Consider the following 14,146-nt stretch of genomic DNA (forward strand, 5'->3'; position numbering starts at 1 on the left):
TAGAGCTTCCATTAAATGCAACGTGGAATGAAAAATAACAGAAGTTGGACTCACATTGCTGTGCTTGCTGTGGTTCAGTAGTTGGTTCAGAACATTTAAGTTTTCAGTTGTTATAATCTGGTCATTGATGTTGACCTGGGCCAACTTCTTGAGTTGGTAAAGACCACCTACGAGATGCTCAGATCACACAATGGCCAAAGGTGGCCAAAGTGTAGATCACAAGACATGTAGCTGACCCTCTCATTGTTGCAGTACAGCCAGTACACATTTATCTGTGAAAATGTGTGGCACCTCGTACTAAATTTGGATGACTTGGGAAAGTGTCTAGGAATAAGCAGCTGTGAGCCTCAGAGGCCAGATTTGGCTCCTGAAGGTAGACTATCTCTTTAATTGTCCACTCAGAGGTTTGATGAAAATTCTAGCTCCCATGTTTTCCTGCAATGATACAGTAAATATGTTCTTTTAAGAGGCCACCAAGAAGACATAAAGGAAGCTTCCTTATACTGAGTCAGACCAATATGACATTAGATACCTGACAAGTGACTCACCTGTCTAAGGTCCTTATGCAGTGCTTCTGAGTTGTCCATCAGCCAGCTGGTTGTCAGGTATTTGCAATAGCTTTGGGTTCAAACTTGTTTTCTGAAGGTGTCAGCTGCATAAGTCAGTTCTCTACTAAAAAGCTAGGTTTTAGCAGCAGTTTCAATACAAACTGTTTTGTGCTATGATGATAACAATAACAATAATAATTATTTATACCCCGCCTATCTGGCTGGGTTTCCCCATCTACTCTGGGCGGCTCCCAATCAAATATTAAAAACACAATACAGCATTAAACATTAAAAACTTCCCAAAACAGGGCCACCTTCAGATGTCTTTTAAAAGTAGGATAGTTGCTTATTTCCTTGACATCTGATGGAAGGGCATTCCACAGGGCGGGTGTCACTACTGAGAAGGCCCTCTGCCGGGTTCCCTGTAGCTTCACTTCTTGCAGTGAGGGAACCACCAGAAGGTCCTTGACGCTCGACCTCAGTGCTGAACGATGGGGGTGGAGACGCTCCTTCAGGTATACAGGACCAAGGCCATTTAGGGCTTTAAAGGTCAGCACCAACACTTTAGCTATTGATGGGGGCAGGAAAGTGTCTTGCTCCACCAAAGGAACAATTGGGAACTCATTAAGCCCCTAATAGTTCCTTAGTAGCCACATTGGTACCTGCCCCACAACTGATGTCACATGTGATCTATTCCAGGCCAGATTTTGCCCATGACCTGGAGGCATAGCTGTCAACCTTCCCTTTTTTTGCAGGACATTCCCTTATTCCAGCACCGTTTTCCACTGCTTCCTGCTGCTATCCTGGATTGTTAGATATCCCATAGACTGTCCCCGGGACAGGTGAGGCTGCTGATCCCTTATTTTCGAGGCTGCTGATCCCTTATTTTCAAATCTGAAAGTTGACAGCTATGCCTGGAGGTTCATCACCCCTGGTTTGAACTGACTAGCAGCAGCTTTCCAGGGTCTCAAACAAGGGTCCTTCCCAGCCCTATCAGGAGATGCCAGGGACTGAACATGGGAACTTTTCTATACTGAATGTGTGCTCTTCTACTGAGCTACAGCCGTTCTCCCCAATAGGAAGTTAAACCTTACCTATTTCTAAAATGTGTGTGTGTTTTGTTTAGTTTTTTTGGAAAATGTATATAAAATACTGCTCAAGATTACTGTTTTTAAACAGTGTCTTAGGGTCCAAGACGCGGGTGGCGCTGTGGGTAAAACCTCAGTTCCTAGGACTTGTCGATCGTATGGTCGGCGGTTCGAATCTCGGTGGCGGGGTGAGCTCCCGTCGTTCGGTCCCAGCTCCTGCCCACCTAGCAGTTCGAAAGCACTCTTAAGTGCAAGTAGATAAATAGGGACCGCTTTATAGCAGGAAGGTAAACAGCGTTTCCGTGTGCTGCGCTGGTGCTGGCTCGCCAGCTGCAGCTTCGTCACGCTGGCCACGTGACCCAGAAGTGTCTTTGGACGGAGCCGGCTCACGGCCTCTAGAGCGAGATGAGCACGCAACCCTAGAGTCGGACACGACTGGCCCGTACGGGCAGGGGTACCTTAGGGTCCAAGAAACTAGTCTCTTAACACTTTGGAAAGATGAATGGGCAGGAGCAGGTGCATATTAGGGTGGGATCAGTGTGCCTTAAGCATGAGGTCTCCTGTTTTTCAGAATGTTATCAGCTTAAAAGAGAGCACACCACAGAGTTCACCCTCAAATCACAAAACTTAAAGGACAAACCACACCACCTGTGTACTATTCAGCACATGACACGCAGTGTTTCACCCCTGAGTTTCAGTCTTTTCTGACTTACATTTAACAACATATCTAAATTACAATGTTGAATCGATCTTTTCTAAGGTGGTTCCACATTTGGAAAGTACCTTGCTAACCTGGAAAATCTGAATGGTTGTGAGGAAATGTAAAATAATGAGCCGTTTGATAAACTAGACCCAGTAAATGTTTAACTTTGGAAGTACCATTTTTATTTATGTCCTTGAACTGTTCTGTTTAAAGACAACTACAATAGATGGAAATAGCGATGCCAATGAGTTTTGCTTTTCTCTTAATACATTACTTTTTAAAACTAGCAAGTGAAGCATTTTCCAAATGGACTGTGATTGTGGTGGGGCACCAGCAAAAGGTCATTTCTTCTCTTGGTGAGCATTTAGCTTATTGCCTTTCTTCTGGAATTTTGCTGCATGCTGTTTCTGTAGCCACTTGTGATTCCTCCGTCTGCTTGTAAATTGAAAATCCTCCGACTTTGCATGAAAGAAACTGCCAAGGCAACTGTGTTTCACCAGTGTCTCAAGTTTTTGAGTACATGAATTGGATTATGTATGGTGCGGCTTTACTTAACTTCTTATTCTTTATTTTGTGGGCACAATTTGTGCTTAGCTACTCTTAATTGTGTGGATTATAAACACTTAACAAAAATAAGTTAGTGAAAGTAAACTTTTCCACAAGTTAACAGCCAGGTTAAGAGCCACAGATTCTTTTTCATATATGTGGAAATGTTAGCACTTAAGTATCTATTTAAGAAGAGATGGTTATAAAACCAACACAATAGAACCAAATCAGTTATGCTTCTAAGAGGCAGTGCCATGTCTGCACCTTGAGAGATTCTATGATCAGAATAAACATGCTGGTTGCAAGTTCCTTTTTCAGTACCCCTCTTGTGTTCCCACTTTCTTGGTCTACTTCATGCATCTGGTGGGAAGTTGGTTGCTGCATATAAAAGTTTACTCTGGCTTTTTGCTGTTTTGCTCTGACTTATTTCCAACTTCCTTGTGCAGCCATGAGAACTAAAAACGATCTTAAAAGTTGAAAGAGTCAAGAAGTCAATTATTGTGCTGCCCAATGCATTTGTAATGCATGGGATACACACTTCACTGCCAATAGAAAATGTCTCTTGCTAGATGATAAGGACTTTGCCAGACCCAGCCAATGATTCCTGTAGGCATGTGTTTTGTTTCCAAGAGTGGACAGCCATGTGCTTCTGGGAAACTTGCCTGAAGGCAATGGCTCCTCCCTGTTGCTTGCCCCACCCATCACTTGAGATATATGAAGGTTTTATTTATCTAATGTGACCAGTAACTGTTGATAGATCTATCCCCCATGAATTGCCTAGTCCCTTTTTAAGGCCGTCTGGCCATAACCATATATTTTACTGTGTGCACAATGGGGGAATGGAACTAGGACTAGGCATGCTTGCCTTAACACATAATGACACGGCACTTATTTCTATGTTCTTATGCCATCCTCTGGGTGTACATAAACCTTCTCTCTTGTTTTTTGAGGGCGAGGTGATTCTCTACTATGTGTGTAGACTTTCCAGCCAGTAATTTTGTGGACAAAATTTCAGTTTGTGTAGCTGTAGAGGTGCAAGTAGTGTTGGAAGAAATAATTTAGGTCCAGCCATGGAACTCCATCCTAAGGGAAGTCAGGCAGTTCTCTCCCCCGCTATCCCCACCACCCCTTTCTTGTATTCAGCAAACATGTAAATACTTATTTGGCCAATAGTTTTATGAAGGATAGTACTGCTTTTAACATCTGTCTGTGGTGTGTAGTTTTGAATTGCTTTTACATAATTTTATTGTGAGCTGTCATAGTCTCCTTTTGGGAAGGAAGAGTGGAATATAAATTTGGAATAAATTCACTTTCTAGATGTCAGCTTCAGCCTAAGTGTTGGGTGGCTTTGTCACAAGCCCTTTTTAGCCTGGGCGCTTTCTAACTTTCGATGCAGATCTACATATTTATATATCCCTATGCATACACACACAATTGGCCTCTAATGGGAAGATCAGCTTTATTTTGAAAGTTCATTTGCATTGTGTATGTAAAAATAGATCCCTGTGTCATCTTCACATGAGATGTCAGACTTGTATGGGTTCTTTCCACTGCCACTGCAAGTATGTATAGAGTTTACACATTTTGACTCATGTGAAACTACAATGAAACAGTTGGAGCTAGCTGAGACTTCCCAGTAAATACATGGGGTTGATGTGGGATTGGGACACTATGTATTCCAGACCCAAGTTCCGTTATCCCATTATACGGTGCTATCTCTTTAAAAGAAAAGCAGGTGCATTTATTCTTTCTGCATCTAAATTTTGAATAAATTAATGTTAAAGCAATACACCATATTGTCTCTTGTTGTATTTTGCATTTTTAAATATTGGCAAGCCCGAACTATTTCAGTTCAGTTTCCTGCAATTTAAGGGGGGGTGAGGGAGAAATCTGATTGACATTGGCAATGGCCCAGTTCACACATCATGGTAAGCCATAGTTAATTGCTTACCGTGAATGAGCAGCATGCTAGCATGTACTGCCTGATTGCTCCCACTTTGCTCTTCCCCAATAGCATTTGTGTTGGTTGTCCTTGCATCCAAATTGGAGGTCATGGTTTGTTTCTCCCTGACAAACAGTTATCATTAAATCATGGTTTATTCTTGGCTTCCTGATCATGGTTGTTAGGGATAAACAAATGATAATCCCAGTTTGGGCATAACAGCAGTCCAGGCTTCGTGGCTTGTTACTCCTTCTTGTGGCAAAGGAGCAACAAGCGGAGTGACTGGGCACCATGTACCCTGCTTGCTCACAGGGAGCCATTGACCATGGCTTCCTGTGATGTGTGAACTGGGTTTGAGAAATACTTAAACCAGAGGTAAGGGCTGAAACAACAACATGATGCCTTCCCAGATATTTTGAAATTGCACTCCCATAAGCCACAGGCAGTAGTCAGGAGTGATAGGGACTAGAGTCCGTAGTATCAAATGACTTCAGGTTGTATGGTTTAGCTCTGTCTCCCATGCATATTGTGCACAATATCTTGTAGGCATAGTGTGCCTACGACAGTGTAGGTTGCTTGTGAAAGTGAGCAGGAATGTTGCCAAGCTTGTAGGAAGCTTGTAGGCCAGACTTGCACTGAAGGCATTGGGGGAGCCATAGTTGAACAGCTGGGCTACAGTTGAGCAACTGTTGTGCAGCTCTGGATGGAGGAACTCTTGTCCTTTCAGCAAATAGCTTGATAAAGAACCAAATGTTGTTCTTTTTCCTGGCTTTGCTGCTATAGCATGATATTGTTTAAAAGAAATAAAATTAAGCTTCAGTTTGGGGGAATCATATGTCATGTAGATGGTTATTGATACTGAATAATGTTATCTGATAACAAAAGTACACATTTTGCTTGCTGTTTTCTCACTGATTAGGTCAGTTGCTAAAAAGAGAAACATTGCTTGTGAATTTTGCAGAGTGGTATAAAGCTTGAAGCAAACATCCTTGGGACTGGTGTATGTGTCATTGTATGCTCAAATTATTCCCCTCCCGTTCTTTTTTCCGTTTATTTGTGTTAGGGATGAGGAGAGAAACCAGTATAAGAAAAGTGAATGTAAAATGAGCCCATATTTTGGAAACTCCTATTGCTGAGAATATGCAGCAGTTTTCAGTGATGTTTTTGTAAGATAAATATAGCATACCACAGTTCAACATGGAAAATTAATACACGCTTTAAAAGCATCTACGTATATACGCAACAACTCCAGAATGGGAAGCGGGATCTCATTTATATGCAGTTCCAAAACAATCCAATATTTTTAATATAAGCAAATAAAGTATATATGTTGCATTCTTGCCATCACCATCTAATGATGTTGGAAATCTTTCTGGTAGCCATGTCCCCTCCCAACCTTTACTAAGCATTTCCCCATGTGTTCTCAAACTTTTGTCATTTGCACTGAGAGCTAGAAACTTTTCTTACTGGTATTGAAAACGAAAATTTTAGGCTTAAATAGCATATGTGCCTAGCATTCTTCAAGGTATTGTTTTTTGAAATTCTGCCCAGAGAAACTGGGGGGTTCCTGAACGAGAAAATCAGTAATGTTGGGAAATCCTCCCTGAAATGTGTGTCACCTACAGAAGTCGGACACAGTCGCAATTCAAGTGGGCTGATGGCGAGGCTGAAGTTCCTCAGCAAAGATGTGGAAAATGTTCTCTGAAGTTGGAAAGTTTGAAAAATCACTGTAAGCAATTTAGTTTTGTGAGCAGAGGTGCGATATGTTAAAGCGTTCACCCAAATGTAGGATGCAGCAATGGGGGCAGAAATGCTATTTTGCTATCTCTTGCTTTCCTGTGATTGTTGAATGAAAGTTAGCACCTTAAAGTTTCTAGTAGACTTTTCATTCTGCAAACAACTTACTAAATCAGGCTCCATTTCTTCTCCCTGATACTTTTTAAAGGGAGCACTGATGTTTAGGTTTTAAAGCATCGTGTAAAAACAGGAAACTTTTTAAAAGAATACCATAAAGTAGAATAATGTGGCTGTTTTTGCAGGTATGCCATTTGCTACTTGACTTCCAGTTCTTGCCAGCATGTAGCTGATGCAGGAAGACACAGATTTTTGTCAACCTTCATAATCCCCTCTCACAACAATAAGGGGATAATGATAATGGTTTGTGTTAAGATGGAACGACACCTTACACTCAGCATAATGCTGCCTCTGAAAATGGCAGCTCTGTTGAGTTCTCTCTCCCCTTCTTTCACATTTAGGCTTGTTTCCCTGTGTGGTAGTGACTTCTTCATTTCATGTGTTTCCATGCCAGTGGCAACCAGTGTTGCAGGCTGGTGTATAGCACCATATGATGATATACTACACAAAGAAGTGTGCCTAAGCTTCTGCAGAGAGGGTGTGGTGGAGAGAAACTTGAAGTGGGGCTGTCAGTTCTGGCACTAGCACCATGTCAAGGAGAACATGGCATCTTCCTAGAGTTAACAATTCTGGAGGCAATGTATGTGAAGTGCTTTAAGGCTGCCCTGCCCTGCTCTAGTCAGCCTATTGCTTGACCTAGTAAGAGAGGATTGAAGCACTTTAGTCTCAGGGACACTCTGTGCCAATAGGCAACTTAGAAAAACAAGTACACATTTTCAACTATGTTAGAGAATAGCTAGGAATAAAAAGGTTTGATTTATGTCCCCGCATATTTCCTAGACTCATTATGGGAAAAAGAAATCAAACTTCTTCCTCTCTTCTCCTGCTCCACAAATTTTGTGCCAGATGCTTTTACTTCAGTCCCAAACTGATTCTGTTCCATTGCTGTTCTGTTATTTTTTCCGAATGTGATCCCCCCCCCCGATGTATCTTTAAAATAGTTTGATCTTTTAATTTTTTGTGAGATATGCCATAAAAAACACCCAAATTGTGGTATAACTGATAGCAAACATTTTTTCAAGTGACTGGCATGTTTTATTCTTTTTCTCTCCCTGGTTCGTGTCTCCGCTCCTCCACATGCAGCTGCTGGGTGACCTTGGGCTAGTCACACTTCTTTGAAGTCTCTCAGCCCCACTCACCTCACAGAGTGTTTGTTGTGGGGGAGGAAGGGAAAGGAGAATGTTAGCCGCTTTGAGACTCCTTAAAGGGAGTGAAAGGTGGGATATCAAATCCAAACTCTTCTTCTTCTTCATTAGCACAAGGCAGAGGTTAAATAGATTGGGATGCAAAATAGCTACTGAAAGGGGGAAATTGCAGGGTGGTGGGATCATATATTGATTTTGCTTTTTGAGTGAATTATATTGCTGCTTGAAAGGAGAAAGTCCTGCCTGGTTCTAGTGTGCTAACATTGAAAGATCAGTTACATAAGAGATTCCTGCCAGGACAGAGCAGATCTGGGGGATTAGTTTGTGTGTCCTTAAATCAAGACTTGCCTTCATGTAGGCACGCCTTTCAATTGCTGATGTTCTTAAAAATTTCTAAGCATCTGAAGGCAAACAGTGTTAATGGTTAAAAGAAATATAAACCCCCTAGTAAATTTTATGCCAGTATGTGTGTGCTCTTGTCAAGGAACAGTCTCTTAACCCTTTTTTCCCCTTTAGGAGAACACTTCCACATACTAGCTTATTTGCTGAGGACCCCTCTGTTGCTGAGCATTCTGGGGCTGGGACAATATCCTGAGATGTTCTCAGTTCACCTGAGCCATTATTTCTTGCCATCATCCCACAAAAACTGTGTGTGCTGTAAAATACCATGCAGTTTAATTTTACTGGGGGAACTGGTAGCGGTGGGCAAGCTTTTTGGGACACTTGGTCATCATTCTTGTACTTCTGTTTGAGAATTCCAGATGAGCTCTTTCTTTACATAAAAGGCTAGAAAATAAAATATAAATGTCTGATGGAAATCTGATGTGGAAATCTGGAATAATCTCCCGTGGACAGCGCAAGAACATAATACAGTGGTACCTCGGGTTACATACGCTTCAGGTTACGACTCCGCTAACCCAGAAACAGTACCTCGGGTTAAGAACTTTGCTTCAGGATGAGAACAGAAATCGTGCTCTGGCAGCGTGGCAGCAGCAGGAGGCCCCATTAGCTAAAGTGGTGCTTCAGGTTAAGAACAGTTCCAGATTAAGAACAGACCTCCGGAACGAATTAAATACTTAACCCGAGATACCGCTGTAGAACTATGATGCCAACTTAAAGATGGACTAAAATTAATTTTGGAAGGTGTATTTTGGGTCATCGTCTATATGATTCCTGAAGGTTTCTTCCCCCACCTCATGGACAAGGTGTTTGCACTGGTGTGGAAGTATGTGTATCTTGCAGGAGCAGGTTGACTGCTCAGTACAACGCAATGCAAGTGCCATGCCCTGCTGCATGTACCACCATTATGCAGAAATGTCTTTTGCATCCCCCAGGGTGGAGCAGAATACACAAAGTGGCCCACTGGGGTCGGAGCACAATCCACACCACCATATATGACTATGTATTAAGTTATTTCCCTTCCTCAGAGGCCTAATTACGGTAGATTCTGCAGTGAGATGATATGTTGGGTGGTGTGGTCTTGTCATTTGGACCTGTTTGCTCTGCAGGTGCTTTTCTGTTGCAAGCTTGCTCTGGCCTGCTGTGATATAGATTGCATCAGTAAACAATGTGCTCGCAGCTGGTGGGGGTTTGCCCTGCTTTTGTTGCCCGGGATCAGGCTGCATATTGCCTTGGTCTTTTCAGCTCCACATGAATTATCTATTTGGTATATATTATGGAAATTGCATACACGTGGCAGCATAACTTATTAGGGTTGTCAACTAATTGCATATTTGAGTGGATTGATTACATTTAAATAAGTATGTTCTAAAGAAGCTGCGAGCGATCTTTTATTTTCTCAAGATATTGCAGATGCTGTGCCATTAGGGAGTATTCATCAAAATCCAGTCTTAGAAAACTTAACCAGTCCTAGCTAACTTCTGATTTTTCCTTTTCTTTTATACCAGCAGAATTTATTGTTCTTCATGGAGTTGTATCTGCAAACTTAAGTACTAATAATTTTCCACAATAGAATTATTTAGCACTGTGGTTGCTATTTTTTTAAGCAATAGCTTGGTGCTTTACATAGCATAAGCCAGGGTCCAGATTCTAGCTGACCCAGGACCACGGCATTCTCGACATTCTTTGGGGAGTGGAGCACTCTTCCCTTTCTCGGCCTGAGTAAAAGTCCAAAATAAACCCCACCACACACAATAGATCATAAGTCAGTGGGAATCATACCCACTTATGTTAGAATTGTTCCTGGCCCCCAGCCATTTCCCATTACGCCACTATGCAGAAAGATTGCTTTCTTTAAAAGTCTGAATGAAAACAATCTCTGGTTTTCTTCTCCCCTCTATGCAAACTTAGGAAGGTATATTTAACACAGTCATTTCAAAAAACCAGCTGTGGAATTATCTTCTGACTATTATTAAATTTTCTTACTTACTTACAAACTTAAATTTTCTCTGGCCAATCCAGGCTTTTGTCCCCTGTAAAAAACTAGTATACAATCTCCTCCTGGAGTTTCTTATCACTTCTCAGGTGAAGGCAAGAAAGAGGTATCTTCTCCTTTGGGATATTCTCTTCCATCTAAACATGAGGCAGGGCCAGCTGAAGATTGGCTTCTCAGGAGGGTTCTTCAGTTTCACTGATAGGCTCTGCCTAGCAGCTGTGAGGCTAGGTCTCAATTTGTTCTGAAAAAGTGCTGATTTCTGTATTTCCCCCTTTTAATTGTTGTTGTTTTCTTCTTCTTCTTCCCTTCTGACATAACTGTCGTAGATGAGGAAGTACTTACCTTATGAGCAGTACAGTCATGAAGCTTCAAGTTCCTACCAGGAACTTCAAGTGTTGGTGCTGACCTTTAAAGCCCTAAACGGCCTCGGTCCAGTATACCTGAAGGAGCGTCTCCACCTCCATCGTTCTACCCGGACACTGAGGTCCAGCACCGAGGGCCTTCTGGCGGTTCCCTCACTGCAAGAAGCCAAGTTACAGGGAACCAGGCAGAGGGCCTTCTCGGTAGTGGCGCCCTCCCTGTGGAACGCCCTCCCACCAGATGTCAAAGAGAACAACAACTACCAGACTTTTAGAAGACATCTGAAGGCAGCCCTGTTTAGGGAAGCTTTTAATGTTTGATGTATCATAGTATTTTAATATTCTTTTGGAAGCCGCCCAGAGTGGCTGGGGAAACCCAGCTAGATGGGCGGGGTATAAATAATAAATTATTATTATTATTATTATTATTATTATTATTATTATTACCAGACTGCAATTCCAAACAATTCTGTGCCTGATAGCAGCTCTTAGGAAGTTAGGAGAAATGTACCACCTCTTCGCATCCATTTCATTAAAAGTCTTTGAAGGGATAATGCTAGGGAACACTTGTTTCCTAGCTAGAATGTGAATTGTATTCTCATTTTACATTTAGGAATGTCTTCTGTTTCTGTGGCCATCGTGCTATCAAAAGATACTTAAGGCAATATTTCTCAAGGTCATCAATGAATTGGAAACCTTTTCCTCCCAGACCTAAGCTAGGGTGATCTGAAGTTCATATATATCATTTATAAACTTTTTCAAAAAGCATCATACAAAGCAGTAAATTTACCATCAAAAATGTTAAATCGACAACAACATTGAAAAAGCATAACAATATACAACCGTAACAAGTGTCTGCAAGCCAAGAAATGTTAACTTAAATGCCAAACAATCTAGTTATTTATTTTTCCGGCATATTTGCTCTGACAAAAGACCCACAGGGCTCAGTAGAATTTAATACATGTGTATGAGTACTGTACTGAGATTGCAATCTTGGTGAACAAAAATATCTGAATTAAAATAGTGGAATGTAGGCTTTTGGGGAGACTGTTTTACAATGTAGGTGCTATGGCAGAGAAAGCTCTAATGTAGCCTTCTCCAGCCCTTCAGATACTGCTAACTAAAACTCCCATCAGCTCCAGCCAAAACAACCATTTCTAATCTGAAGGAATCAGAAGACTCATGTGGGTTAATAAACTCCCAAAAGTACACTATTTGGTCACAAATGCAAAATGTAAGATCTTTCTGAAAGGTACTGTATATAAGAATAGAATCTGTGGAGAAGTCCTTTGTGTCTTCTCAAGACTCTTAAGAAAATTTTAGTAATGAAGGAGAATTGTGGGAAGGCTTTGCATTTGCTCTTCATGTCCCAAAGCCATCTGAGGACCTTTGAAATGTGAACTCTACAGCTCCTCAAGACAGTTCTGCTTCTAACATGTCTCTTAATTTCTTTCTAGCTTCCAAAATGTCCACAGATGGGGGCTTTGGCTCAGGAGGCAACAGTGATGCCCAGCAATGCCTTCAGTCTTTTTGGCCTCGGGTCATGGAGGAGATTCGAAATCTAACAGTGGTAAGTTATTCCATTAAAAAAACCCAACCCAGAACTTTCAGGTGATATTTACAGGGGTCAGCAAACTTCCTCAGGGGGCCAGTCCACTGTCCCTCAGACCTTGTGGAGGGCCGGACTATAATTCCTATGCACACTGCGAGGGGGGCAAGTAGTCCTCCTCCCCACCTCCAGCCCCAGCTGCCTTCTTGGTTTGCTGCCTGCCTCATTCGCTGAAGGGCTGGTGGCAGTGGTGCCAAAAAGGCTTCCTCCCCGCCTAGAGAAAGAAGGCGCTGCGCTTACCTTCCCAGGGGCTGCCGCCACCACCACTTCCACCACCGCCGCTTCTCGTGAAGCGGGTAGGCAGAGGAAGCTCGTCCGTTCCACTCTCTGGCCCACAGGAGCACCAGGGTGGCGGTGGTGGGAGGAAGAGGCCAAGCGTCGGCGGCTCTGCCAGTCAAACACCACTGAGGTAAACCAGGCGCGGTGTTCCTCCCATCGCCATCACCAGGAGTTGCAGGTTCCGGCTTTGCTGCATGGGCCGGATTTAGGACCCAGGTGGGCCTGATCCTGCCTCGGGGCTGTAGTTTGCCAACCCCTGCCATAGAACTACAAGAGACACATATGTTCAGGTCAGAAAATGTATTGTTTGCCTTTGTGGGTGGGTAGGGTTGTGCAGCTGAGGTGGATGGCAGGTATCTGGTCTTCTGTACAGTTTTCCGTCATTCACCATTCCTTCATGTTACCTGCAGTCCCACAGAAGTGATTGTGCCTGTTGTAGATGCCTCACTTAGGTGGAGTTGTCATCTGATTGCCACCCAGACTAAGCATGGACATTCATATCTTTAGCTAGCGCATGTGATTTTCTTACATTTTATTTATTTCTGTTTTTAATTTATTGAGCACCTTCCCATTTTTTTTAAAAAAAGCTCAAGGTGGCAAATTTGAAAGGAGGAAAATACATAGAACTAAATGTTAGTCATTTTTAGCTACAATAAATACTAAATGTGGCAACACACAGGCTTAAATGCCGGAATAAATCAGCCTGTTAAAATCAGACGGTAAAAGCATTTACAAATAATAAGGTCTTTGCTTTCTGGAGGACTTGATGTAATGAAGAGGTCTCTCTTGGGAGGCTGCTTCACAGTATGTGTGGGATCACTGAAAATAAATGGGGCCCATGCCTTCACAAATCGCATCTCTCTAATAGAAGCTCAGTGGTGTGATGTATGTTCAGAGGAATCTTGGAAAAGAGGAGTAGACAAATTTGCAGAGGTTAGGTTTTTTAGTGCCTGTTAATCATGATGGTCAAATGAAATCGCCAAGGTGAGAGGCAGTGAGCCTCTGAATACCAGTTAGGAGGGCACAATCTGAAGGGCTTTTCTGGAGCATCTACATGCTGCAATGGATGGACCAAACAGGACTCTTGCATTCAGAAAGTTTTTCATATGGCTCATTGGCCTGAGGTCCAGTGCCTTTTATAAATTTGTGAAGGAACTAAACTCGTAACATAGTTGATTTACAGATGAATAAGACCCCTTTAGAGACCTGCATCGCCACCAATTGGATATAATTCTCCATTTTTTGAATATTTTAAATTAAGACACATCATAAATAATCAATTGCAGAAACATACACATCTCTGAGAAAATTCTAAATTTGAATGGTTAGTTACCATGCCTCCTTCTACAAATCTGATAAGTAAAAACTATACTTTGATTCCCAGTCAGGAGTACAATACCTTTTAGACCTTTCTCCCACTTCTTTTTAAATCAACAAATTTATGAAGAAGTTTGGACCTGTTTGTTGAAGAATTTATCTTAGAGATTAATCAGTATTAGAGTCTTAATATAATTGTAAATAAACCCTAGAGCCCACCTTGGAACCAGCAGGCTAAAGATAAATTTCACATTTGGATCTGATTCTTAGAGCTGCCTTTTTGGAGGCCAGTGAAAAGATA

At 42.1% G+C, this 14,146-nt stretch overlaps 1 protein-coding gene across 3 annotated transcripts in view; it reads left to right on the forward strand.

Moving 5' to 3' along the window:
- The window catches only part of NFYC (nuclear transcription factor Y subunit gamma), a 56,596-nt gene that overhangs the window by 21,425 nt on the left and 21,025 nt on the right, over nt 1–14,146 (forward strand). For all 3 annotated transcript variants that reach the window (XM_081019643.1, XM_081019642.1, XM_081019644.1), the window contains one exon: nt 12,098–12,210. In XM_081019643.1, coding sequence (XP_080875769.1) covers nt 12,106–12,210 — 105 coding nt within the window. In that variant the 5' untranslated portion in view covers nt 12,098–12,105. The remainder of the gene's footprint in view (nt 1–12,097; nt 12,211–14,146) is intronic.

The sequence above is a fragment of the Podarcis pityusensis genome (genome assembly GCF_964106645.2).
Source record: "Podarcis pityusensis genome assembly, chromosome: 8".
Classification (NCBI taxonomy): Eukaryota; Metazoa; Chordata; class Lepidosauria; order Squamata; family Lacertidae; genus Podarcis; species Podarcis pityusensis.